This window comes from Canis lupus, chromosome 3, assembly GCF_011100685.1.
Source record: "Canis lupus familiaris isolate Mischka breed German Shepherd chromosome 3, alternate assembly UU_Cfam_GSD_1.0, whole genome shotgun sequence".
NCBI lineage: Eukaryota > Metazoa > Chordata > Mammalia > Carnivora > Canidae > Canis > Canis lupus.
The window spans coordinates 61,678,106-61,705,901 of record NC_049224.1 but is presented as its reverse complement, the minus strand read 5'-3'; the positions used below and the strand labels follow the sequence as shown (position 1 = coordinate 61,705,901).

General features: G+C 44.0%; 1 protein-coding gene across 2 annotated transcripts in view; it reads left to right on the top strand.

The window, feature by feature from the left end:
- The window catches only part of HTT (huntingtin), a 144,685-nt gene that overhangs the window by 46,987 nt on the left and 69,902 nt on the right, over window positions 1–27,796 (top strand). Inside the window, exons 13-29 of one of the 2 annotated variants that reach the window (XM_038533183.1) lie at window positions 852–975; window positions 1,234–1,352; window positions 3,110–3,221; window positions 3,462–3,599; window positions 4,442–4,600; window positions 4,686–4,783; window positions 6,073–6,212; window positions 7,123–7,186; window positions 7,437–7,537; window positions 9,938–10,084; window positions 11,930–12,050; window positions 13,619–13,695; window positions 14,702–14,853; window positions 16,136–16,338; window positions 18,766–18,892; window positions 20,219–20,346; window positions 23,342–23,452. In XM_038533183.1, the coding sequence (XP_038389111.1) occupies window positions 852–975; window positions 1,234–1,352; window positions 3,110–3,221; window positions 3,462–3,599; window positions 4,442–4,600; window positions 4,686–4,783; window positions 6,073–6,212; window positions 7,123–7,186; window positions 7,437–7,537; window positions 9,938–10,084; window positions 11,930–12,050; window positions 13,619–13,695; window positions 14,702–14,853; window positions 16,136–16,338; window positions 18,766–18,892; window positions 20,219–20,346; window positions 23,342–23,452 (2,121 nt within the window). The remainder of the gene's footprint in view (window positions 1–851; window positions 976–1,233; window positions 1,353–3,109; window positions 3,222–3,461; window positions 3,600–4,441; window positions 4,601–4,685; window positions 4,784–6,072; window positions 6,213–7,122; window positions 7,187–7,436; window positions 7,538–9,937; window positions 10,085–11,929; window positions 12,051–13,618; window positions 13,696–14,701; window positions 14,854–16,135; window positions 16,339–18,765; window positions 18,893–20,218; window positions 20,347–23,341; window positions 23,453–27,796) is intronic. The other variant, XM_038533184.1, reaches the window with a different exon arrangement.

Here is a 27,796-nt window from a genome sequence, read left to right as displayed (position 1 = left end):
GTGTATCTAGGAGTGCTTGTGTCCCTTCTTGCCTCAGTTTTCTTATCCATATATTGAGGGTGACAGTACTTAATGCTGTTAAGATGTACAAAGATTAAGGGAAGTGATGCATTGTAGTAAAATACTCAAAAAGTATTGTTTTTTATTGTAAAATTGCTCATTTTAATCTTTTTTTTTTTTTTTTTAAACCGAGGTAAGGATTTTTTGATAAACTAATTGGGAGAGTGGAAGAAATCATTTCTTTCTTGGTTGATTTTGAACATGTAGCTTGGTGTATTTTATTCTAAGGATTTTGGACTGACTTCTTAATGATACAGAATTTATTTCAGTAATTAGTAAGATATAGAGTTTTTATCATTCAGTTTTCCAAGTAAATTACCTGGGATTTCAAGTGAATGTGAAAAATCTTGCAATATGGAATCATAATCCAAGCTTAAGGCTAAATCTATGGCATATTGTATGTCGATTTGTCCTAGCAGTTTAGAAGCTAACCTGACGTGCTAGGTGTTTGTCTAAAAAATGTTCCTCATTGTTGACTTACTGTAAAACTTGTTTATGAAGATAAAAATTTTTGTTTAGAGGTTTTTTTTTTAATATCACGAGAAATTTTCTGATTGGAATTTCTTTGGCATGTTTATAGTTGTAAAGCTCTTTATAATGTAGTAGCAGTGTGTGATCAGTGAAGCTTGATCACTGATACGCATGCCTATTGTGCGTTTCAGGAAATGACCTTTGTGTGAGTGCACAAGATGTGGTCCGTGTGGTTTCTGGCTTTACCTTTCCATGTGGGAGAGTCTGTCCCTCGGTGGTGTCCCTTCAGAACCCTCACCGGCCCCTCTCGAACCGTGCAGGTGTTAGATGGTGCTGACAGCCAGTATTCGGGGATGCAGATTGGACAGCCACAGGACGAGGATGAGGAAACCGCAGGCATTCTTCCAGATGAAGATGCAGATGCTTTCAGAACCTCTTCAGTTGGTATGTGGACGTCAGCAGTGCACTGTGGAATGGTCTGGTTTCAACCTGACATCTGTTTTACCTTAGCTTCCAGGAAGAGATCTTTAGATAGCTTTGTTTTCTGAGCTGTAAATAGCAAATGCAGAAGGTTAGTTGAGGAATGATTGTCCTTGGTTTTGTTCTAAATCCTGAACTTTCATGTGGACTTTGTGTAAATATGCATATTGATTTCTTGAACTAGAAACTTGTCACTCAATCTTGATTTCTCTGATTTTGAAGCCCTTCAGCAAGCACATTTATTGAAAAGCATGGGCCACAGCAGGCAGCCCTCTGACAGCAGTATAGACAAGTTTGTCTCCAGAGATGAAGCTACCGAAACAGGAGATCAAGAAAACAAGGTGAGATATTTGGGCATGAGACCACTTGGCATTCTGAGCTCTTGTGAGAGTTTAAAATCACTCTGGCTCCTGTCTGCTGTGCTCCTCGCTTTCCCATCTCTGAGCTTCTACTCCGCTATTCCCCCTAAATATCAACCCCTTCCTGGGTGTGCTCTTCTTTTCTGCCCCTCCTGGTACTACCCAGATCCTTGAGAACTACCTGGAGTTCTGCCTCCTTGAGAGTCCTTCTCAGACAAATCTGTCTTGTACTGATTCCTGTCTCCCCTGATTTTTTGGGCCATTCATTTGATGGTCGTGCATAGTCTTGGAGCATTTCTTGTTTTTATTCATTGAATTATTCATTTGATTGTTTATAGTTTTAAAATACATAAAATATAAAATTTATGATTGTAACCATGTGAAGTGTACAGCTCCATGGCATAAGTGCATTCACATTGTGCAGCTATCACCACCCTCCATCTCCAGAGCTCTTCATCTCCCCAGATTGAAGCTCTGTCCCCATTAACCACAAACTTCCCATCTTTCCTCCTCCTGGCCCCTGGCTCCCACCATCTGCGTTGTGTCTATATGTGACTATTCGAGGGGAAGCTCAGCTAAGTGGAACCAGGCAGTCTTTGTTCTTTTGTGACCGGCTTGTTTCACTTGGTCAATGTTCTCAGTGTTCATCCATGTTGTAAGAAGTGTCTTCCTCCATAAGACTGAGTAATACCTCACTGTGTGGATGGACCACATATTGTTTTTCTGTTCATCTGTTGATAGGCACTTGGGTTGCTTCTGTCTTTTGGCTGTTATGAGTGATGCTGCTAGGAACCTGGCATGTAGGCATCTTTTGGATATACACCCAGAAGTGGGATTGCAGAGTCATAGGGTAGTTCTAGTTTTAGTTTTTTTCGAGATCCGTGCACACTGCTTTCCCTGATAGCTGCACCGGTTTGCATCCCACCAGCAACATGTTGGGTTCCAGTTTTCCCCATGTCCTCGCCCAAGGCTTGTCATTTTCTGGCCTTTTTTTTTTTTTTTTTTTTAGTAGCCATCCTACTGGGAGTGAGGTTGTAGATCATTGTGATTTTGACTTGCATTCCCTAATGATGAGTGATGGAGGAACATCTCTTCCTGTGTTTACTGGCCATTTGTATGTTGTCTTTGGAGAAATGTTTGTTCAAGCCCTTCACTCGGTTTTTAATCAGGTTTGGGAATTTTTTGTTGTTGTTGAGTTATCCATTGAATTGTCTATAAAATCTCTCTCTATTGCTTACTGCCTATAAGTGTCTTGTCTTCTCAGTTCTAAATTCCCCGAGGGTGAGAAATTGTCCATAGTCCCTCTGTAGCTGCCCAGTCTCTGCACTTCCTTCCAAGTCCTGCTCAGGCACAGATATGTCTGTGCCATTTCTGCTTTGGGCATTCCCAGGGCTCTTGCCTGTGGCTGAGTGCTTCCCCTTGTGTAGATGGTGGTTCGTGCTGTCCTTTCCCAGCAGCCTCTCCTGAGTGCTGGTGCCCCCCCCACACACACATGCATTGGACTTCTCCCCGCCACAGTCTCCGTGACCCTACAGTGTAGCTGCCTCTGACCACTCTGGATCTGTTCCAGCATGGTCTAAGGCCAGGCTTTCGTGGGACAGAGATAGGTATCTCTGTCCCCAGCACCTGGCATAGTTGCTGCTCTGGACCTATTTTTTGAACACACTAACGAGTGACTATAGTGGTTCCTTGATCATAAGACAAACGATCATAAGAAAGTGTCCATTTCTTTGTTGTAGCCTTGCCGGATCAAAGGTGACATAGGACAGTCTACCGATGATGATTCTGTTCCTCTTGTCCATTGTGTCCGCCTCCTGTGTGCGTCATTTTTGCTGACTGGGGAGAAAAATGGTATGTATAGCAGAGCAAGTACAGAGCTGAGGGAAGTGCCTAGGTCTCAAGGTCAACTTGGTGACTGGTGCCTCATCACCGCAGCAGAGGGAGGGAGTAGAGTCTGGGGTGAGCGGTGGTCCTTTTCACTGATGGGAGAAGGAGGGAGTGATGAGGGAGCTGGGTTCCTGGGTCTTGTTTTGTTTATGTGGAAACTAGATGTCTGTCACTTTGAAGGTCACTTTGCTGCCTTCCTTGCAGTTTTGGTTCCAGACAGGGACGTGCGGGTCAGTGTGAAGGCACTGGCACTCAGCTGTGTTGGAGCTGCTGTGGCCCTTCATCCTGAATCTTTCTTCAGCAAACTTTATAAAGTACCTCTTGACACCATGGAATACCCTGGTATGTTACAAGTTCACAGTCTATTCCTCATGTTTAACCATTGCTTTGAAAACTATTTCAGATCATCTTGGCTATTTTAGTTTAGAGTAATATTTTTTGAGTTAATTTGTGGCATTTTTGAACTGTGTTGTAGCTGTATATAAAGCACATAAATCGTAATGTTTTTTGTTTTTTGGACTCCCTGTAGATGCAATGTTTAGTTTAAACACACATGATGAAACAATAGAAATGTGGGAACATAAGAGCCAGTTTACATACATACTGGATTTATACCAAAAGCACAAATTGTGTATAATCAAAATTGCTTTGGGTCACACTCAGCCAGGCCAGATGTTCACACTCAGAGACAAGTGCGACCCGAGACCAGCAGAGCACCAGCAGATCCAGGCTCCTGTAGCACACGTTCTGGGACATTCTCTCATGTTGGAGTAAATGGGGGAGGAACCCCACTTCTAAAATTACCCTCCCGAGTTCTCCCCCTTTCTTTGGGCGAGGGGACACACTTGTGCTTTTGAATTCATATTAGGTAAGTGTGGACTAGTTTGAGTTTCTCTAATCTTTTTTTTTTTTTTTTTAAGTGAAATCTTGGAATTTTGATTATTGGCTGGCAGCCTGGAATTATAATCCAGAACATCTATTGTGTTGAAGTGATGTCAAGGCTATGATGAATCTAGAATCTTTAAACCCCATGATATTTTTTTACCAAATCTATATTCTAGATTTGGAATCCTCCCTCACCTTTGTTTTTTTTTTTTTTCCTTTCCTGAGAATTAAACTTTTCTTCTGAGTTAGAAAATGGATGGTAGGGGCTTGTACAGTGGCTGGGCAATTTATCTCTACAGAGGAGCAGTATGTGTCAGACATCCTGAACTACATCGACCATGGAGACCCCCAAGTCAGAGGAGCCACAGCCGTTCTCTGCGGAACCCTCATCTCCTCTATCCTCAGCAGATCCCGCTTCCAGGTGGGAGATTGGATGGGCACCGTCAGGACCCTGACAGGTAATGGCAGAACTTGCAGTGTATTTCCTAGGTAGAACTCTGTAGTTCAAGTTTGCATAAAGGCGCTGTTTGCTCTTCTGGTTAGGAAGTACATTTTCTCTGGCGGACTGTGTTCCTTTGCTGCAGAAAACTTTGAAGGATGAATCTTCTGTTACTTGCAAGTTGGCTTGTACAGCTGTGAGGGTAAGTATAATCTTTTGTGAAAATCAATTCTTTGATTAGTGGAAATTTTACCTTTGTTACCATTAAAATTGGGTTTAATGCTAAATATTCGTAGACCTTCTAAAGCTGTGAACAACAGTAAACAGTTGGATGTGTCCACGACTCTGTTGCAGAAAGCATTACCAAGAAAGGTTTATTTAATAGAGTGTAGCATAAGTTTTAATACTCAGGGTATTTGTTTGAAATGCTCCTTTCCTAAAGGATCTTGCTTTACACCTTGCTAACATGAAGCATAAAACCTGTTGAATTAGACACCACTGGTGCTCCCAGGCCCATAGAGTGCTGAGTTAATGAGAGCTGTGAGGTTATTTAGTGACCTCTGTGTGAGGTCTGTGCAGCGCCTCCAGCCTTGACACAGCAGTGTGGCGAATCTTTGTAGATCAGATGTTCTGTAAATCACTACTGGCCAATCAAAAACAGTAAAGATTAACCAGTAAAAATCAAAGCAAAAACCTAATAGTTGTCAAATTAATTAGGATACCTTCCCTTTGGGATCCCTGGGTGGCGCAGCGGTTTGGTGCCTGCCTTTGGCCCAGGGCGCGATCCTGGAGACCCGGGATCGAATCCCACATCGGGCATGGAACCTGCTTCTGCCTCTGTCTCTGCCTCTTTCTCTCTATCTCTGTGACTATCATAAAAAAAAATAAAAATAAAATAAAAAACAAAGGATACCTTCCCTTTTCACAATTTCATGGCCAGAATTGTTCCTTAGTTCCAAATGTTTGCCAGGTTTCAGGTGGTCCGTCCCTCTGGGAGCAGAGGAAAGTATGCCAACAGCATGGCAGGTTGCTGACCTGGAGTCAGCTTGCACACGCTGTGTGCAAGTGCCTGCATGTGCACAGAGGGGCAGGAAGGGTGCAGCCACGGGAGCTGTGCCATCACAGTGGGCTGAAGAGTACACGGCCACTTAGCAAAGGACAGGGGTCCCGAGTTGGCCCTGGGTCTGAGACTTGTTTCAGAATGGAGTGGTTTACCACTGATACATGGTCGTGAAATTGGTGTCTGGGAGTAGAGGCCATGACCAAGACAGAAATGGGAGGAAGAAGGGAAGAAAGAAACAAGGTGATATGAAGAGGACACGTTTAGTTTTAAACTTGAGTTAATGACATTTCTGAGAGGAAAAGTGCAACATCCCGGCTGCAGTTAGAAGAGGAAGAATCGGGTATGGAGGCGTGATGTCGTAACTGTGAGGCAGCAGTGACGGTGTAGGGTTGACCCTGATGCCGTTCCTTGGTGGTCTTGTCTTCCAGCACTGTGTCATGAGTCTCTGCAGCAGTAGCTATAGTGAATTGGGATTACAGCTGATCACCAACGTGCTGACCCTAAAGGATAGTTCCTACTGGTTGGTGAGGACGGAGCTCTTGGAAACTCTTGCAGAGATTGACTTTCGGTAAGTGAATCAGGTTCATGAGGTTAGGAAACCAAAGCTGTTTGGGAGTTTGAACTAGGAATATTGAAAGGGCCGGGACAGTTGCTTCACATACTAATTCATGATGGTTGTCAAGTAAGCTGTGAGTCGGGAGTGTGGGTGGTGTGGAGAGCTGACGCTTTCTCAGCTTGCTCTGTGCTTGGGATCTTAAAACACAGGTAGAGTAGTAGGTCTCTCTCGTGGTTTTAGTCATCTGAAGGTTCTGGATGGCGAGAACAAGCACGTTCAAACTTACATCACTTCTGCTTGTAAGTGAAGGGGAACTTCCTCCTCTTTGTACTGAACCTGGATCACAGAGCCCAGCTATACTCACTGCAATTAAACAATAACTTGATGCCTTTTTCATTTTCTAAGAGTAAGTTTGGTTTAAGATGTTTTCTTTCAGTTCTTTCTTTTTGAAGGGGAAATTTCTTTTAGTATTTAGGCATTTCAGTATTTTTCAAGCCACTGTTACAAAGTGCCTGTTATGTGCCTGGCTCAGGGGTTAGTGCTTTCTGTGGTTAGTTACTTTCTCCCACATAACATCTCTGTGGATTAGGGGTTGCTCTCAGCTCTGCCTTATAGAGAGGGACCCTGTGTGGCGGGCGCGAGGAATCCCAGGCCGCTCAGAGTCTTTCACAATAATAGATATTGATATTTATTTTGAAGAAAAATGGTTTACTGAGTCTGAAATGAGGAGAGGAATATGAAGTCTGTTTACTTAAAAACCTTTGTCCTTCTGTGGGTCTGAGAGGTGCTACCTCTCCGGCCTTCCCCGGTGGCTGGACAACCCCCGCCACTGCCTTCTGTGTCCCATCAGGGTCTGGCAGGCTGACACTGGGTGTTTGTGGAGTAACTAAATTGTTTTGTGTTAAAAATGTTCCTTTGTTAGGTTGGTGAGCTTTTTGGAGACAAAAGCAGAAAACCTGCACAGAGGGACTCATCATTACACAGGGGTAAGCAGTTCATTTTTATGAGGCTGTGTCGTAACTGCTAGGAGTTGCACTTTCCTAGGGGTGTGTGTCTCCTCTGAGTGTGCTCTGTACCAGATGGACTCCGGGATTCAGGTTGTGACAGTTGTGATTGTGTATGTGAGTTTAAGACTAGTGATCATGAGCTCTTACTCAGTGGCCTTCCAAAATATCTTACCTGAAATTGGGTTAAATACAGATGTTTTATCTATTTCTGTTATACTTTTCTCTGAAGCTTTTAAAACTACAAGAACGAGTGCTCCATGATGTTGTCATCTATCTGCTTGGGGATGAGGACCCCAGAGTGCGGCATGTTGCTGCAGCGGCATTAATGAGGTATTTTCCAAGCATTTTCTCGCTCACTTTTCATTGTGGAAGCACTAAAGCAGTAAGAGGAAGGGAGTTGGATCATCCAGAGAGTAGGTGAGCATTGCCAAATCCTGGGTGCTCACTTTCAGCTCCTTTGAAACCATCAGAAGAGAGACTATTTACCATGCACAAGTCTAAAGTGAGGGTGAAAACTGCAAAACAGTGTAGCCTCCTAGTGTAAAAGTGATGTACTTTCCTTGTCAGAAGTTTGAAATATAGAGAAGAGCACACGAAGAAAATAGAAATCGTCTTCAGTTCTGCCATCAGAGATATCACTGTGAATATGTTGAGGTATATCCTGTGTACAGGTCTCTTCTTAAAAATTTGGGGCCATGTGTACATGCGATTTTGTGATCTGATCATTTCCACATACTATGTTATTACGTCTTCCTGCTATCAGACTCTTCTAAAAAAGAAATTGTAACCACCAGTGATGTCTAGGGCAGCACCCTGTATTCACATAATGTTTATATTTTAGTACTGAAATGTGTGACGTGTCATACACTATGAGATCAGTGAAAGCTATACATACTGTTTCAGAAAAAGAAATTTTAGTTAGTGGCCAGTATTCTGTAGTTGTGACAAACTTTTATATAAATATTATTCGGTTGGCTATTAAGTTTTCTTTGACTTAAATAATGAATAATGCTCATAAATATTGTTATACATAAACGTTTACATATACATTTTTTCCTTAGAATTAATTCTTGTAAGTTGGGTTACTAGGTCAAGCTTTTTTGATGTTTTGTTGTTTTTTTAAGTTTTTCATAGCTTTACTGAAGTATGATTTTCTAAGATCCCTTAACATTTTAAGTACACAATTTAATTATAGTGAACTTACAAAATTGTGTAACCATCAACGATCCCAGTTTTAGAACATTTCCATCACCCCAGAAAGATCCCTTGTGCCCGTTTGCAATAACTCCCAGCCCCAGGCAATCATGAATCCACTTCCTTTTCTGGATATTTCATGTAAATGGGATCATACAGTAGATGGACTTTGGCCTCTGGCTTTTTTCCCTTGGTTTTCAAGGTTCATCCCTGCTGTTGTGTGTGCCCGTAGTGTGTTCCTTTTATTGCTGCATAGTGTTCCATTGTGTGGGTGATACTGTATTTTCTTTATCCATTCACCAGATGATTGATATTATTTCCACTTTTTTGGCTACTATGAATTGTGTTGGTTGAACATTTGCCCACAAGACTTTGTGTGGACATATGTTCTCACTTCCTTTGGGTCAGTACCTAGAAGTGGATTTTTGATGGGTTTTGGTACTGTGAAATTGGTTCTCTGGAAACATACCAGTCTCTACTCTTAACGACCAGAATATGATTCTTCTCACCAAAACAAATATTTCAAAAAAGGTTGAACATGTGTCAGTTGTTGAGGCAGAAATGGGTATTTCTTTTTAAAATAACTTCTCTTTTAAAAGTAACACATTTATGAACAAAATTTAGGGAAAATACAAAATAGGAAATAAAAATCTTTGTGATCAGACTATGCAAAACTGAAGTTCCATTTTGATGTATATCTTTTCTGTTTTCATCATCATTTGCATATTTCTTTGATTACATGTGAGGTGTACCTTTTCGTGCACTAAACTGGGTTTGTATGACTTGCCTAATCAATGATTTTAGACCTTTACCATTTTCTGCAAATGATAACCATTTATTTTACATTAGAAAAAATTGTACTTATGACCATATCTCCACAGCAGAGAGATTTTAATTAAAGATACTAGAGTTTGCAAACAAATGTGATAAAATAGTTGATTTTTTTCTAAAAGTTCTGAGCCCTGTCCACAAGTGTATGAGTACACTCATGCAAAATATGCCCAGTGTCGATTGCAGAAATGAACCCTTCTGTTCTTTTAGGAAATGTTGCCTGTGTTCTGCTTTTGAGTTTAGATTTGTGAGGGTCCTTAGCTAGAGCTTCACCGTCTGGGAATGTGTGTGATGGTTTTGCAGGCAAAATTGCAAAAGCGAGTAAGGGCCAGCCCCTGGCGTTCAGATCTGCCCTGTGCTCAGTACTTTCCATGGACAGTGGCTTCATGTACTTGTTCATCTGGCTCAAGATGACTAGAAAGAGAACTTGAAATCAAAGCATTTTATCACATGTAGAGAAAAGTACGTAATTGTACGGCAGACAAAAAGCAAGTACAGCACCTAGTTATTTCGGGGTTGGTGTGACTGGTGTGCAGGTGATTGGTCCCATGGCCAGAAGCCCCATTCTTGTGTGCTGGAAAGCCCCATGAGGGTGGCAGGTGCTGTTCTGTCCTTCAGGCCTAACCACCTCAGCAGAGAAGGGTGGGGAATCACAGGTGAGTTTCATAGACTTCTGTCAGTAAATACACCTTATTTCTCTGTTAGGCTTGTCCCAAAGCTGTTTTATAAGTGCGACCAAGGGCAAGCTGACCCCGTGGTGGCTGTGGCGCGAGATCAAAGCAGTGTTTACCTGAAGCTCCTCATGCACGAGGCGCAGCCTCCATCTCACTTCTCCGTCAGCACCATAACCAGGTATGCGCGCTGCGTGTGTCCTAACGTTGGCAGTGTGGGGTGGGGGGTGCCCTTTCCTGACACCTTTCTTCAGGGCTCTGATGTAACACATCGTGCTTTCTAGAGAAGGAGCTTCAGGTATGAGGGTGTTTGCGTAGGTGATCTCCTTCGGAATTCGCTGCCTGCCTCTTCATTTAGCAGGCTCTGCTGTAGTCACAGGGACTTTGTGAATCTTCTAATCACATACTGATAAATGGGTTTCTGTGTGTGCCATTTATGCTGTGTCTTATTTAAAAACCTGTCTGATGACTTTTTCAATTTGTGCTGCCAGTGAAGAGTATGATGTGGTTATGTCATCCCCCCTCCCTGGCCTTTAGGTAACTGGGCTATTGAGAGTGGCAGTGTTAGGTAGGATTGGCCACTGGTGCACAGTGGTTTGCAGTTAACCACTATTTATGTTTCTTGTGAGAAGCTTTTATTTTTTTTTATTTTTTATTTTTTTTATTTTTTTTGCAATGTGAGAAGCTTTTAAATGCCATTGCCGTTGGCACACAGTCTGCTCACATCTGGTCTCAGGTAAGCGCACAGACTGGAAGTCGTTAGTACAGAAATGCTTTAATGAAGCAGTCATTCCTTAGAATTTTAGTTTGCAAAGAAGCTTGCAGAAGTGGTCATAAAAGATTATTGTGCAGTTTTCACTGTGTGTCTTAAATGTTATTTTTAAAACGAATTTTTATATGTAGCTCTCCTTTCTGTTAGTGGCAATTTTATTTAAAAGTTTAGATATCAAGGCTGAGATGTTTGCTTGATGCTTTTGTTTTGAATTTGAAATTCAGCTTGTCAAATTTGGAAGCTACTCCTCAGTAGATATTATGTCTTCTCATGTAAAGATTGCTTTAAAAAACACATGGAAATAATTTTCTCAGAGAAAAAAAATTTTAAACCTAAGAAGTGGTGTTTTTACCACTTCTTCTGAAAGAAGTGATGTTTTCTTCTCTGAAAAGGTTCCTCTAAGATAAGCAAAAGCGGCATGATGGTATCTCATTATCAGGAGTTGAGCAAGCTTAGGTAAATGGTTTCTGAGTGTCATTTCAGAAAATGCCAGCAGAGATGAGTATAATATTTACATTCAAATTGGTATCTCAATAAAACTTTGAAAGTCTTCCCAGTTTCAAACTTAGTCTGGCCTTTGGACATTGGCTGTCTTGCTTTGGCTCTTGGGTGGAAAACACCATGGCCAGTGATGCAGCACTGTTTTGCACCTTAGCTAGCAGCTTTTTGAGAATTGATGTGGGAAGATAAAAGAAGTCTTCTCCTGAGTTTTGTTGTTGAGTTCTGAGGACACTAAGGGATTCAGAAGTGAATCCAGCACTAATCCTGTGTAGGCTCCGCTTACAGGGTGGGTGACTTAGAATTTGTATGTAACTTCAACAAGGGGTTGAAATCAGTATGTGCCATGAATGCAGTGTTGGGAAGCACCTTGGCAGCCCCACAGTGGGACGAGTACTTTCTTCTTCCCTGGAATCAGAAGTAGCTTCAAGAAGGATTTTTTTTTCCCAGCTTAAAAGTTTGAAAAATAGTTGCTTTGGATGTATGGAGAGGTGGCAGGTAAGCAGGCAAGGCTATGGCTGGGCAGTGCTACCTGGGCTCTGTGGCGCAGGTGTTCAGGATGAGCTGGGACCAGGAGGGGACTTTGTGCCACCACTGTAGTGATATGTGGTTCATGTCCAGTCTGTTGTTCACTTCAAAGTCAAAACTGCTGTAACATCTCATGGGCTTTAATCTTAAACTTTGAAGTGCCATTTGAATTTTGGAAGTACCATAAGCTTTAATAGTAGTTTTTAGTCTCCATGTCTTTCCCATTAGAATCTACAGAGGCTATAACTTACTACCGAGCATGACAGACGTCACTGTGGAAAACAACCTCTCCAGAGTCATTGCGGCAGTTTCCCGTGAATTGGTCACGTCAACCACACGCGCGCTCACAGTAAGTCTCCTTGGTTGGCTTTGCAGAATTGATTCTGGGTTCGTGCAGCCAGGTTTTCATGGTGAGTTGCTGTGTGAGAGCTCTTGAACACAGGGCTCACTGAGAACTTGTGCTTCTGGGAGCAGAATCTGGGTTTATTCTAATGGAAATGTAAGCAACGGTTTGTTTTTCTGCTTATGAAAGTACTACATGCTCATTATAAAATACCCGGCCAATACAGAAGACATGAAACTGAGAATAAAAGCTGCCATATGAGTTGGTAACATGTTAGAAGTTCGAAATACCTCCAATAGAACTGCCTCAGTGATGTGTGATGTTCACCAAGGAGAAGGAATCAGAAATACCAGCTAAAGTGTTTGTGTAATGTACTTGTATCATTATCTGTGACGATGACATTGGGAATGAACCGTGCTATCCAAGAATGCACAGATGATTAAATTCTGATTCCGGCGAAACTCCATATACGGTAGCGTATTTATTATGCACCTATTAACATGCTATAGGGGATGTTTTATGCTATAGAAGGATGGATTTGGATTATAATAGTTACAGACTGGGAAGAGGCCTGGGGTGCTTGCATGTAGCCCGATCTCTGTTGTGAAGTCCTGTTCACGTGTGGACATTCTTACATATTCAGGAAACTGACTGGCAGAAAATGGCCAAAATGAATTTTAGGACTGTGATTTTTGTTTCCTTCTTTACCTTTTTTAGATATTTATAAGTTTTTTAAAACGAACAAAGGTAACTTTCGTCATTAGAAATAGAGAACGTTATGCAAAGTAGTGTTAATTTGCTGAGTTCCAGGTTAATGCTTAACATTTATTTTATGTGACAGAAGAAATGCTTACCTGTTGTAGAAAACGCCAACAATTAGGATTAAGCTGTCTTAAGTACCTATGTGCCTTTTTTTTTTTTTTAAGATTTTATTTATTTATTCATGAGAGACACACAGAGACATAGGCAGAGGGAGAAGGAGAAGCAGGCTCTATGCAGGGAGCCTGATGTGGGACTTGATCTCGGTTCTCCAGGATCAAGCCTCGGGCTGAAGGCAGCACCAAACCGCTGAGCCACCCGGGCTGCCCCATATGTGCCTTTTTAACCTAATTAGTATTGTTTGGCCTCTCTGGTTTGGTCTTCCCTTGATTTATTTAAAATATCATAAACTTGACTTATTTGTATTTACTGTGGCTCCCATGTGTCGTGCGCTGTTCTAGGCTTGAGATGCAAACAAAGAGGGTCCCTGTTCTTGTGGTGCTTGCAGTCTAGTCAGGAGATGGCCATCAACAAGCTTGGGTGCAGGAGCGAGCAGGGTGGAGAGGAGGGGTGCTCCAGGCACAGAGGGGAAGCAGGACCGCTGCCATTCCAGCTGCTGGCGTATCCTCAGGGCATGTGATGGTCCCTCTGTACAGCCTCTTGTTTCCCATCCCTACTCTGTCTTTGAAGGATGAATTAGAACCATGGTAGGACAGATAGCTTATCGTTAGTGTTTGTACTTTTGATGAAGGAGGTTCAATTTAATCAATGTTTTTTGTGCATGGCTGTGATTTTACTATTCTTTTCTCCTTTAGTTTGGATGCTGCGAAGCTCTGTGTCTCCTTTCAACTGCCTTTCCTGTCTGCATTTGGAGTTTAGGTTGGCATTGTGGGTATGTATTGTTCTCATGACACAGTTATCTATACTTGTGTGATACAGACATTGCTATTGGAATCCCATGTTTTCTTTCTTCAATCTTTTATCAGTTTGACCTTTTGGAAAAATACCTAATGAGATATTTGCTTCTGTCCTGTCAGCTGTGTGGGAAACTAGTGATAGAGCTCTCAGAAAATCTGGATTTGCTGTCATTCTCATGGGTGTCAAGTGCTCACTCTTAAGTGCTTTGGAGGATTTCAGGGTATCATTTGTTAGGTTCATTTTGGAGAATTCACACATGCTGGCAAAACGTTTCTAATTGGCTTGATTTTTTTCCCCAGAATTCTACACTATGTACTAGAAGTTTAGAAACATTTTTTGTTTGAAATCAGATGTGACCTGTCATATAGAATCATGATTCTATAGGGACTGTGAAGCTTATATGAGCAGTTTCCATTTAAAAATGATTTTCTTCCAGTAGATGGCCATAGTAGCATCTGTGAAATGGTTTTGAATCTCCTACAGTGCTAAGGAATAAGTTTTTATTATGTGTACAGATTGCTGAGAAAAATTTTGGTGACTCACCATCCTATTCAGAATTAAGTGCAAATTTCTGGTGTGTGTCAGCATATGGCCAGCTAACATTTGCTTAGGGTGGATGGATTGCATCCTCTGGTCTAGAAGGGTTACTTCCCTTTGTCCACAGGTGGTTACTGAGCATAGATCCAGCCTCTGACCTGACTTAAAGCAACTCTGGGATTGGAGTAAAATATGCTGAGTCAAAATTCAGAGAAAGCTAAAAAGTTAAAAAATATAGTTTCCATAGTTTTAATCACATCTGCTACCTGGTTTCATTTTTCAAAGATTGTTTACAGGAAGGATGTTAATTAACAATAGTAAAATCACTTTATGAGCTGGTATAAAATGTAGGGTGACACACCGCCTTCTTGGTTCATTACAAGAAGGCAAGATTGTTCGATTTAAGGTATTCATCATTTGACCTGGCAAATTTTCACTTCCAGGGTGCCTCCACTAAGCACCTCAGATGAGTCTAGAAAGAGCTGTACTGTTGGCATGGCCACGATGATCCTCACCTTGCTCTCGTCTGCTTGGTTCCCACTGGATCTCTCTGCCCATCAGGATGCTTTGGTTTTAGCCGGAAACTTACTTGCAGGTATTGGTACTGAGCTGAAACAGGGACTTCAGGTCTGTAGCTTGGGTTTCCTTCTGATGAGTGGGGTGGTGAGCACATGGAAGGAAAATACCATGAGGTCATTGCCAGTGATGGTTCGATCCTCTAGCCAGAATGTCTAGTGTGATCAGCATGGGTGTGTGCTGTGGGCAGCTGTTCTGAGCTGAGTAGTTTAATTGTTTTTAAGGTTATTTATTTATTTATTCATGAGCCACAGAAAGAGAGAGAGAGAGGCACAAAGACACAGGCAGAGGGAGAAGCAGGCTCCACGCAGGGAGCCCAACATGGGACTCGATCCCGAGTCTACAGGATCACACCCCGGGCCAAAGGCAGTGCCAAACTGCTGAGCTGCCCGGGCTGCCCCTGAGCTGAGTAGTTTAAAGGAGCTCTTTCCCTGCATAGCCCCTTAGCTACAGGTAAACTCGTTTCTAATTTAATTTCAGTGAGCACCATATGCCAGGCACCATGTCTGTACGAAAGCATGATATGTGGGCTCTGTTCTCAAGTCACTCGTGGGTTCAATGGGTGACACACGTACAAGAAAGTACAGTGGCAGCACAGAGTGGTCGTAATCACTCCTGTGGAGGACCAGGACAAGAAACAGGATTTATGGGTTAGTGGGAAAAGGCACATCAGATGGAGGGCGTAGCTTGTTTGAAGGCATGGAGACATGAAAAATTATGTGACATTTAAGGACTGTAAGTAGTTTGGGATGTCAGGTGAGGATGAGGATGGAGGAAGGGGACAGAGGATGTGGCTGGTGAAGAAGGAGGCCACTGAACTTGATGGGTATGCAGTGCTACCTCATTAAGTCCTTGTTCAGGAGGACTGTGGTGTTTGCTGCGGGAGGTCTGGGAACAGCCTCATGGAGGGGCTAGCAGTGGAGCTGGTCCCTTAGCTGGCTTGAGTGTGGCTTGGAGGACGAGGTAGGGAAACCCACTTGGGAGGTTCTTGGTGCAGTGGAGGTGAGAGAGATCTCAGCAAGATCTTGGCCTTGGACTGTGGGGGAGGACACTGACTGGAAGAAGCTGGAGGGCAAGGTCAGTAGGCCATGGCCACCAATGGGACTTTGGTTGTAAAGATCCGGAGGGCACATCCTGGGTAGGTGCACGTACGGTGGTAACATTCGTGAAAATCCGGTTCCTGGCGAGCAGGAGGTATCTGTTGGCCATCAAGTGGAGATACGCAGCAACCTCGGAATAGAGTGTCTCAGTGACTGAGCTTCCCTAGTGATTTCTCTTCCCCCCATTGTGCCATGTCACAGCCAGTGCCCCCAAATCTCTGAGAAGTTCATGGACCTCTGAAGAGGAGGCCAACCCAGCAACCTCCAAGCAGGAAGAGGTCTGGCCAGCTTTGGGTGACCGGACCCTGGTGCCCATGGTGGAGCAGCTCTTCTCCCACTTGCTGAAGGTGATTAACATCTGTGCTCACGTCTTGGACGATGTGGCTCCCGGACCAGCAATAAAGGTAACTTCAGACACAGCCTCAGTGGCCCTGTGGGCGCCAGACCTGCCTCTCCTCACTCACCTGCCCCTGCCTTATTCTCTTCTGCTTTAAACAAACAAAATTGCTCATGCAGTGACTCTAAATTTAACACCAAAATGTGTCATCAACTTTGTAGCTCTCTTAGTACCGTCATTAGTTGCTGTCATTTCTAAGAGGGAAAGAACTAGCTAGCTTTTTAGGCTTTCATCGTTAGCCAGGAAAGCTCAGGATTGAAATTGTTGACTTAGGTAACTCATCTGCTATCTCCTAGAACATTTGCAAGTTGTTTTGCTTCTCTGTGAAGTACAGTTCCACAAAATCAATGTAAAAACAAGTGGTAAACTCTTTGCACAGTGAATTTAAGAGAGATGAGTTTATTTATAATTATATCTGATTATATATTGGATATATGCTCTCCCCTGAGTCTTCCGTCTCAATTTACGTTCATCATGAAAAAACTCTTCTAATTTCACATTCCCTGTTAGCGGCCTTTTGGTCTTCCCCTCACTACAAACTTCTCTGAGGAGTCATGTGTCTCACTGCTCCAATGCTGGCCTGGGCTCGGTCTGCTGCTCCGGCCATTGATCCTTTAATCCCTGGCCAGTTGGCTTTTGGTCATCACTCTCCGTAACCACCCTTCCTCCTGAGATCATTCTTTGCATTTCATGGGTACCCCTGGGGTCCTGTCTCATTTTTCTCCCTCCCTTGGTGCCACCACGCTGGTCCTGACATAGGCATGCCCACTGGCCTCTGGGTTGGCTCTTGTTTTTCTCTAGCCACTCTGCTTCCCAGGCACTTCGTGGTTTCATCTCTCTGCCCACCACAAATGGCTCCCAGGCTCTGTCCTAGGTTGGTCTCTTTCTTGATACTTCCAGGGCCAATACCATCCAGTACAACTCTATGCAAGGATGGAAATGTCCAGTGTCTGTGCCAGCCAGGACAGTAGCCACTAACAACATGTGGCGAGTGAGCACTTGAAACATGGCCAGTGCGGCTGGGGAGCTGAGCTTCTAATTTTCTTTTAATTGTCATTACGTTGAAATGGCCACGTGTGGACCGTGGCTCTAGCGGGACACGGGACAGGGCAGCTTGGTTGTCAGGTCTGCTCTGGTCCTCAATGTTCACATGTCAGAGACCCCAGCTCTGTCTTTGGAGCGTCAATCTGGAAACATGCTATTTGTCTACGTGGATGGCTTGCGGATCTCAGACACAGCATGAATCTGAGCTGCTCAGCCTCACCCCTGCCCGTGCCTGCCATGTTCCCCTCACTTTGTACTTTGTCAACTAGAAACAGTACCTCAGTTCTGCTTGTTCATTCCATGTTTTCCCTACAAAATATCTTGCAAATACCCATATATGCATGTGCACACATGTGTGTACATGTACACAAACTGGTGCAAATACACACACGTAGGTGAATACACACACTTCTGTGCTTTTGCTGCCACTGTTCTGGTGCAAACTAGTGGCCTGAATGGAGTATGACAGCTGCCTCTCTTCCCCACTTCCTCCTCCAGACAGCATTGTTAATGTCCTTCAACTATAGCTCACGTGTCCGAAGAATAGGATTCAGTTGGTTTTAGTATGCCCACAGTCTTGTGGCCATCACTATGGTCCATTTAGAACCTGGAAAGGAGCACAGTGCCCTTTAGGTGTCACCTCCAAGCTTCCCATGGCCCCCAGGTCCAGGCAGCCACCACCTACTTAGTGTTTCTATAGACCTGCCCATTCGGGATGATTCGTGAGAAGGGACTGCATGATCTTTTGTGCCTGGCTTCTCTCATTTGGCAGGAGCTCCAGCTGCAGCGGCCCCTGTCCTGGACTCTCTGACCTTGGTGCCTTCAGTCCACTCTCCTGAGGGCAGCCTTTTGTCCCCCTCCATTCATTTCTCTGAGATTGTGGTGCGAGGAGTAGAGCTGGGGCCTGATGTGTACGTCCCTGTGGTCCTCACTGTACCCCTCCCACAACGTGTCTTTTGCGTACTGTGTCTGTGGACTCCTCGCTGTGCTGCTCATTAGCCTTGATGTTGAATAAGTTACTCTGAGTCCATTTTCTCATTTGGAAAATGGAGTTCAAAATGTTGCTTTGTACCCTTTCTCATATCCTGGCTCCCACAGAGTGGCCTGGTTGCTTATAGCCGGAGGGGATGGGCCCTGCCTGGCTCCCTGAGGGTCCTTGCATCCTTGGCCATTTCACAACACACCTGTTAGGAAGTTCAATTCTTGCCACGTGTGATGGCTGTGTGGGTTAAAGTAGATGATGGATGGACCATGTCCGAACTGTCAGTGAGGATTCAGAGAAGAAAACGATTGCATGGGTTGTTCTGCTTAAGAAATGGGAAACTACATATGTGAGTTTCAGTTTACGTGTCGGTTTGGCTTCCTTCACAGAGACTCATTTTTATTGTAGGCAGCCTTGCCGTCTCTGACAAACCCTCCTTCCCTAAGTCCCATCCGACGGAAGGGAAAGGAGAAAGAACCTGGAGAGCCAGCCTCTGTGCCCTTGAGCCCCAAGAAAGGCAGCGAAGCCAGTCCAGGTATGAAATGACAATGGGGAGGGGTGGGACTGTGGGGGGTGCCATCTGTGTCACTGAGATTTAGGGCTCACGCTCACATTCACTCCAGGTTAAATATAATAGTTTGGTAGTTTCAGGAAATAAAATACATAGAAGTGAATGAAGTCAGAGAAAGAGTTTCCCTAGTGTAATTTCAGATATTAAACATTAATTCCTAAATGTGTGCAGACCACATTCTGGTCTTGTGCATTGCTCTATATTGCTGGCTAACGTGGCCACAGCAGTGGGCAGGCAGCTGGCCCCTAGCAAGCAGTCCTGCTCTGTCTTCTCTGCCCTGCCTCTCCCTGAAAAAGAAAGCTGGAAAGGACCTCAAGTTTTAGTCAGGGAGGTGGTATAGATGGCCAGGGACAGAGCTAGTGGAGGAAGTAGTTGGTTCTGACATGTGAAGACTCTGAAGATGGAAACTGCTCAAGTGGAGAGCAATCATCTGAGCGGAACCTGACCAACTCCGATGCGTGGAGGGGCGTCCACACCTGGGAGAGCCTAGAACAGAGGAGCCAGATTGGGGGGGTACCCTGCAGCTCCCACCAACCTGGCTGCCACGGGAGAGTATGGTGGGGCCAGGCAGAGCAGGAAGTGGCTTGTGCTGTTGTACTCCTACCAGACCCTGGGACAGTCGCAACTCCCCCAGTCGTTTTATGAAGCATTATGTTAAGGGTTTTTAAAAGGTGCTGGTTTCTAAGGACTGACTGGGGCACCGCAGGAAGTTTTGCCACCTTTGAAAGCTTCACAACTTGGCAAATATAACTTATCTGTGTGTCACTGATAATCTTTCTGGTGGCTTAAGTAAACTAAGGGCTCCAAGTCAAAAATCTTGAAAACTTGATGAGAATAGTTTTATTTACTGGTTGACATTTTAATATTTAATACTGGTTTCATAATAGCGTGTGTGCCCTTTCCAGTGTTCAGGCATGTTGCTGGTGTACGGTGCCGCTGGCCCATGTTGACCTGGGCTCAGCCCTGCAAATGGCTGGGAACCTATGTGAGGCTGGGTGAGGGGTTGGAGGCACCAACGAGCTGAGGAGCTCCTCTGAGGTGCATACAGGCAGCTAGGCTATCACAAACAATAGCATTACGCTGCTATTTCTCTTTCTCACTTTATTGTTTTTGGAGAGATACTCCGATTCTGTTTGTTTTTTAGTCAGTTTCTTATTCTAATTAAAAAGGAAAATTTTGAATTTTATTCTATCAGAATACCTTTAAAAATCCATTATTGCAAGTCATTTCTTTTAAATTTGGCAAATGTCTGCTTTTGGGCTGAAAGAGTATTTTGTATGTGTTTTAAAGCCTCTCGACAATCTGATGCCCCAGGACCTGTTACAGCAAATAAGTCCTCGTCGTTGGGGAGTTTCTGTCACCTTCCTTCATATCTCAAATTGCACGATGTCCTGAAAGCTACTCACGCCAACTATAAGGTACTGGTCCTTTTGTAAAAATGTGCACAGACACAAATTTCTGACTGAGTATGGATGTTTTTCTTAAGATTTGTAGCTTGTGTACATACACATAAGGTTTGTCTTTCAGCTTTGTTTAGGGTAGCTTTCATCATATAAAAATTGGAGAAACGATCTCTCTAGTTTATTGGTGCTGTGTCTGGGCTTCCCCAGGCCACCCCCACGTTCGGGGATTCACTAGCAGGATTCATGGGCTTCGGCGTTTAGTCATTCTCATAGCTGGGATTCTTTATCGCCATGTGGGAAGGACACTTGGGTGCAGTGTGCAGGAATCTGTGTGCAGGCTTCTTGTGTTCTGTCTCCCATGAGGACCAGACAGAGCACACTTGTCCCCCAGCTACGGAGCTTCCTCTGCCTGACATGAAGCAAAACCCTAGACTCGCAGAGGAATACAGATGTGCAGCCTCAAACATGATGTTCATTCAGAGAGTCCAGGCATGGGGAGCCGCCCTAGCAGGGAAGGTTTCACATCAGCGTAAGGAATTGTCAACTGGCCAAGTAAGCAGATACCCCCCCTGGGCCAGCCTCACAACCAGGTTTCTGGAAGGAGGGCAGTGTGTTCTGTTGACATTTCTGCACAGGTACGTTTTGTACTTTGGGCTTCATCACTCTGAGATGATTAAGGAAAAATCTCCCATGGCTTCTCTTAGGGCTTTTTGTTGCTTACCTGCCTGCTGGATTTTCCTGGCACTATTTCCCAGATAATCCATTTTTCTGCACTAATTGATCTGAAATACAACCTTTACCAGATATTAAAATCTTGTGGGTTTGTTTTTCATTTACTGTTTGGGGACTAGAGTCTTTCCATCTGTCCACCTGTTCATCTGTTAGAAGCACACATGCGGATAATGTAGCTCCGTGGTATGTTTTTTTTTTTTTTTTACATTTTTTAAAATTTAAATTCAGTTTGCCAATATATAGTATAACACCCATTACTCATCCCATCAAGTACTCTCCTCATTTCACTGCCCATCCCCATGGTATGTTTTTTGACGTGGTCAATTCCCTTATCCTGCTTTAAAATTTTTTCTTGATATTCTTTCTTATTTATTTTTGCATGTGTACACTCTAGAGTAAGCTAATCTAGTTCTAAAGAATCCTGAGAATATTTCCACTGGGATCATGTTAAATTTGTAGGTTCGTTCAGGGAGAACTGATACCTTAGGTGTTAAATCCACCTATCCAGGGCAGCCCTGGTGGCTCAGCGGTTTAGCACTGCCTTCAGCCCAGGGTGTGATCCTGGAGACCTAGGATCGAGTCCCATGTTAGGCTCCCTGCATGGAGCCTGCTTCTCCCTCTGCCTGTGTCTCTGTCTCTCTCTGTGTGTCTCTCATGAATAAATAAATAAAATCTTTAAAAATAAATAAATAAATAAATCCACCTGTCCAGAGTGTAGGTGCCTTTTTGTTTATTGAAACCTTCTTCTATGTGCTCAGATTTACATAAAATCCAAAGAATTTTAAGAAGGATTTTTGAGTATTATTTCACATAGATCTTGTGCATTTGTTGATAAATGTATCTCCAGATTCTTATCATCTTTTGTTACTAATAGGTATTTCTCAGTTGTTTTGAAAAGCATTTATAAACCTTATCTCGCTTCTTTTCTGAAGGTTATTGATAAATTTGAAAGATAAGAGTCTTCAGCCACATTTTACAGAATATTCAGAGGCTCTTTGTAGCCTATGTTTCTCATGTCACCCACTCAAATAGCAGGGGGCATGTTGGAAATCCCACACAGAGAAAGTATTTTTTTTTTTTTCTGCCTGTTCCCAACTCCCATCCTGGATCCTGGGGCCCTATTGATGCTGCTGGCATCTGCTCCATCTTTATCATTTCCCCTCCAGGATGTACTGGGCTCCATGCTGTACCCCGTGCACTGTGCCCCCCCCCCCCCCACCATATCCCAGATGCCCACCTGGTTGGTGTATTTGGAGTGCCTGGCACATGTGAGATCTGTCACACCATCTATCTCCTTCATTTCTTCTCCTGAGCTGCCTTGTGCATGGCCCTCCACTCTGGCTCCGCTCTCAGCTCCCCTCTGAGCCCGAGGCCCTGGTTCTTACCTGTGCCCTCTGTTCTTCAAGATGGGCCTTCCTCTGTGTACACCCTTGCCCCCTCATCCTGCTGTGCCTGCTGGAGGTGAGCCTCTTCCCTCCTACCTCTTTGGGACATAGCTGCACGGAGTCATCTGTCCCCAAGGCCCTACTTAGCCTTCCTCAGCCTGTTGGAAGCCACCTCATGGTGACACGAGCAGCCACAACACTTGGGCCTGCCTGGTGGTCATCTTGTGGCCCAGAGAGTGCTTTCTCTTTCATCACGGGGTGACTGATTTGATCTTACCTAACAGATTCCTTTTTCTGCTGTAGCATTTTGCAGGGTTTCTACCAGTTTTATTTTCGTAGTTGATCTCTTCCTTGCTTTTGTTCTTTCATATTATATTTTCGGACCTGACCTCTCAGTCCGTTAAGTGGAAGACTTGGATAGTTTCATTCAGCTGGGCCCTTTAGAATCATAACTTAATCCTCCTTAAGATGAATTTAGTATTTTGCTGTAGCCTGACTGAAAGACGGTTTCTGGATTTGATGATGATTCCTTGGGAATGTATGTGGAACAAGATGTATATTTTATAGTTTTTGATATGCTGTTTATCAGATACTGGTTATAATGGATATTTACATTTTTAATCTCCTAGAAGGTCAGAAATTGATTCTTTCAATAGTATCAATGTAAGTTGAAAGATGCCTCTGAAAGATGACGGTTTGATATAGCGACCTGGAAGGTTAGTTTCTTCCCTGAGGCATTTTCCCAGTGCTTAAAGCAAACAAACAGCCCACATTGTGAGTGTGTAAGGGTTGCATAGTGGGACATCTCTCGCCATGCAGACAGCACGTGTCTTTTGCAGATGACAGGTGGGATGGTACAAGTAATCCTGTGTTCTTTTCCTCACCTTCCCAAGGTTACCTTGGATCTTCAGAACAGCACTGAAAAGTTTGGGGGCTTTCTGCGCTCTGCCTTGGATGTTCTCTCTCAGATCCTGGAGCTGGCCACGCTGCAGGACATCGGGAAGGTGTGTGTTTCATCTCTTGTCATTGAGCTGTACCTGACATGAGGGCCTGTGGGATTGGAACCCCAAAGTCCAGGCATGTTCAGAAGGTGGTAGCTGCTGCATTAGCTCTTGACTCTGATACTGGTCTTAGCCTCAGATTAGGGGTGTTCTACCTCTGTTCTCTTTTCAGTGCTATTCTGTATATTAGCTTAGGCCCAGTTTATTCTAGAATATTAGTGGGTTTAAACTGGTGACAGTCCTTTGTTTTCTAATTTGATCTTCACAGGCAGAAAGGGTGACAACACTGAGTGAGGGTGCATGGCTGGCTCCTTTGGTGCTGTGGGAAGCAGCAGAGCTGGGGTCGCTCCACACCCTGAATGCCCTCCCCCTCATCTTATAAGGAAGTACTCAGACACCTGGAGATTTCAAGTGCATTCCCATCTCAGGTGCCCACATCCCGGGGCCTGTAGGTAGCTCTTCCCTCCAGTCGCTTGACCGTGTGTCCACCTGCTGGCTCCAAGGCCATCTTACTTTCTGCTGGGTTGCAGAGGGAGCCGTGGGTAGCTCCCACTTAAACATGTCTCTCTGGCAAGTGAAGTATGGTATGCTCATGAAGTTCATTTGTTTTTATTTCTCTGAATCTTTCTTTTGACTCATAAAAACTTACCTGGTTTTTGTGATTGTATATGATACAATCATATACGGTTTCTTTTCAATTCTTCCCTATGATTTTTTCACGTCTGTGTAGTGCATGCATGCTTTTTACTGGCTAGATGGTGTCCTGTTCTGATTGAGGGTCACTTGTCCCTCAAAGTGAAACTGGTCAGAAGAGCTGTTTCTAGTATGGCCTTCTCGGTGAGACCCCCCCAGCCACCCTGCCCAGGCTGCGCCTCTGCATGCTCAGCACTCTCTCCCCTTACAGTCATCGGTCCTGGTGACCCCTGGCTTTTCCTCTCTCTTACCAATAGGCCTTGTGGCCCGTGGGCTGGGTGCATATAACATGTTTTAGCAAAATGAGAAACATAACACATTTTAACCTTGAATGTTAGATATACTGGAATAAAAACCAAATGAGATTTTTAAAATAATAACATTTTCCTTTTTCTTGGAATTCAGATGACTGTAGTTTTTGTATTTTCTCATTTTCTAGGAGCACGATTCCTTTTTTCTTTTTATCCTTTTATTATGACTGCCACATAGAAATAGTTATTCTGCAGTGGTAGCCAGGGAATTCATCCAATGGTGCATTTATCCCAATACATGAAAGGAAATAATTAACAAGTCACAGTCTAATGAAGGTTGGCAGTAGGGGGTCTTGATATTCCTGAAAAAGGGATATGCTTATATTTCTTTTTCTTCTTTCAAGGAGTGTGTGGTAACTTCAGCTCTGAGGCCCCTTGTGTCTGGGGCAGGCGTGACTGGATGCCAAAGCCTCTTGCCCTTTAGCTTTGTCTACAGATAAAGATAGTTTGCTCCCCTGTACTGTCTGTGCTCTGAGTTGATCTATTTTGCTCTTTGGTGACAAAAGCCTGTTTCAGTGGCAGTTTTTGCTTTTCCTGGATCCCCTTATTGGTGCTCTGGGAGCCTCTTCTGCTTAACTGCTGAATCTTCCTTCCTGGTCTTTTCGATGAGGCTGTTGGTAGGAGTACCGGACCCCCCCACCACCACCACCACCACCAGCCCCAGTTTTTCTTTGCACTTGGCCACTGGCCATGTGTGAGCAGACAGACTCCTGGGCTGATCACTGTGTGGGCAGGGCTGGGACCCCCTCCTGCTAGATGCACTGCCCAGCTGAGGGGAAGCATGTCCAGAAGCCCACGTGGCAAGATCAGACCGTAGATCCATAAATAGCCGCCACAAGATGCAGAGTTGCCGCCTCGGGCACTAGGGGCCTGAGCCACATAGCTTGGGAGCAAGAGTACGACCTGCAGAATATACAGGCAGCTTTTCCTCGGATTTCTGTGAGCTTATCTGATTATAGAAGCTGAAGCAAAAGAATAATTTAGGATTAAAAATAGAGTTGTTTTCTTTCATTCTTCTAAGTATTAACACTGTGGATGAAAAATAATCCTAATTTTACATCCTTGACAAAGAATCCTCTTATTTTGCCTCTTTCCTAGACCTTGTTTACCCCATCTTTATGTGACTGGAGTGTATTACATGCTCCTATCTGGGTGTCGGGATTTTCTTTGGGCATTATTTTGTACACGTTTTCTGTGTAACCCCTAATTTCTCTCCATGTTATTATCATATTTTTTCTGGCTTCTGGACACTTTATTGGTTTGGAGTGATTTGATTTTGATGTACCTCAGTGTAACTTCCTTAGGTTTTTTGTGCTTGGATTTGTTGAATCGAGATCTCTGGCTTTATTGTTTTCCTGAAGTTTGGGAACTTGGGTCCGTGATTTCTTGAAATATCTTTTCTGGTCCTGCCCACTGCTTTTTCTTCTCTTCTAAGTGGACTCTAATTATCTGAATATTTGAATGCTTACAATTGTCCTGTATGCAGCTCACTGAGGTTTCTGTCAGCATTCTTACTGTTTTCTGCCTGTATTGCATCTGTGGAGCTCCATCGCTGTATCTGCAGGCTTTCAAATCTCACCCTCTGCAGCGTCTGAGCTCTGATCCCATCTCATGTACTTTCATCACCAACATGGTGGTTTATCTCTAAAAGTCTGATTTGGGTCTTTTTTTCCATCTCCTATGTCTCTATTTAAGTTTTTGGGCACATAGAATATTGTCAAAATGACTTTTAATGTCATTCTCTGCTAATCCTAAAATCTGTTGTAAGTCATTTTTGACCAGTTGATTATACTCATTATAGATCATGTATTGCTGTCTCTGTGTGCCTGCTAATCTTTGATTGGATGCCAGGCATTATGAAATGTTGGGTGCTAGGCATTTTTGTACTCCTGTAAATCTTTTTGAGCTTTATTCTGAGATAGGTTATATTGTGTGGGAATTGGTCCTTGGATTTGTGATGTTAGGTGGGCTGGAGCACTGCTTAGTCTGGGGCTAATTAGTCCCACCACAGAGGCCGGGTGCCCCATGAGGTCCTGTTCTTCTCGGTTTGGGGGGAACAGTAAGTGTCCTTAGCCCTTTGTGGGTGCCAGGCACTACCCCGTAACCCTTTCTGGTGATTCTCCCCTGGCCTCGGGGGGTTTCCTCACAAAGCATGTTGACTAGTTCCCTGCTGACCCCCCCGCCCCGTCTCTCCAGAGCCCTCTCTGGGCAGTTGTCTGGCTGGCGGGCTGCCCTCAGAACCCTCGCTGCTTCAGTTTCCCTGGACTCACAGCTCCTCCTGGCTTGGGGTCCCTGGACTGTGTTGCCTCTCTTCCTCCTACCTGGAAACTCTCATCAGGCAGAACAGCGTGGGGCTTGCTGCTTTTGTTCTTGCCCCCAGGGGTTGCTGTCCTTCAGTCCCTGCTGTTGGGCATCTGGTCACTGCCATTGCCCTCTATCTGATGCTGCTTTTGGTTGTTTGGATGGAAGTATAAATGGATCCCTTGCCCTGTTTCACCAGAAATAGAAGTCTGTCTGTATTACACTGCATGTTGGTGCCTGTGCTGGGACATGCTCTCTGAGGCTACCATGACTTCCTTCCTCAGCAGTTTTTATTGCCTGTTGTGGTGTTTGGTGCCACCAAGTATTCCATGCCTATTTGTTAGGAGATATGGTCCTTTGCTAGACAAACTGTGATCTGAAAGCTCTAGTTGTAATTCTTTCAGTTGATATTTATTAGGTACCAGCTATGGGCTAGTAAAACCAAAAAGCACCATGTAACAAATTCAGCCCTGCAGAATACAACGTTGAATGGTTAAGAGTCTAATTTGAGTAAATCAGAATATTAAAAATATGTGGTCCAATACTATTTGAAACCAACAAAAGTCTATTGTTTTTTAGTACAGGAAATTGTCCCAAGTTTCATGAGAGGCATTTTCAATCTAGTTGGTGTGAATTCCAGCCCTAGAAGCAGTGGCTGGCGACTTGGTAGGTGCTGAGGTGTCGTGCCGTTGGTGCTTAGTGCCTGGACTGGCAGGATCCTGACAGTTCGTGTCTTCATCCTTCTCAACACCCCACAAAGACATTGGCTGCCTTGGATCTCATTCTTTAGAGTAGTAAAAGTAGTTTGTGAGAGCAGTCATGCGAAGGCAGCCATTTCATTGCAGATTGCTGTAAGACACTTGTAGGATGTTTTGTAGTAAGTCACACAGAATGCACATATCTTATGTTCAGGTGGACATCTACAGGGCTTCTGACTTCTCTGTACACTCTGGATTCCTATCTTAAACACAGGGAGAGTAGATACTTGGTGAATAGTTTCTGAGCAGGCGAGTGGATGAGTGAGCGACGGTAATGCACGATG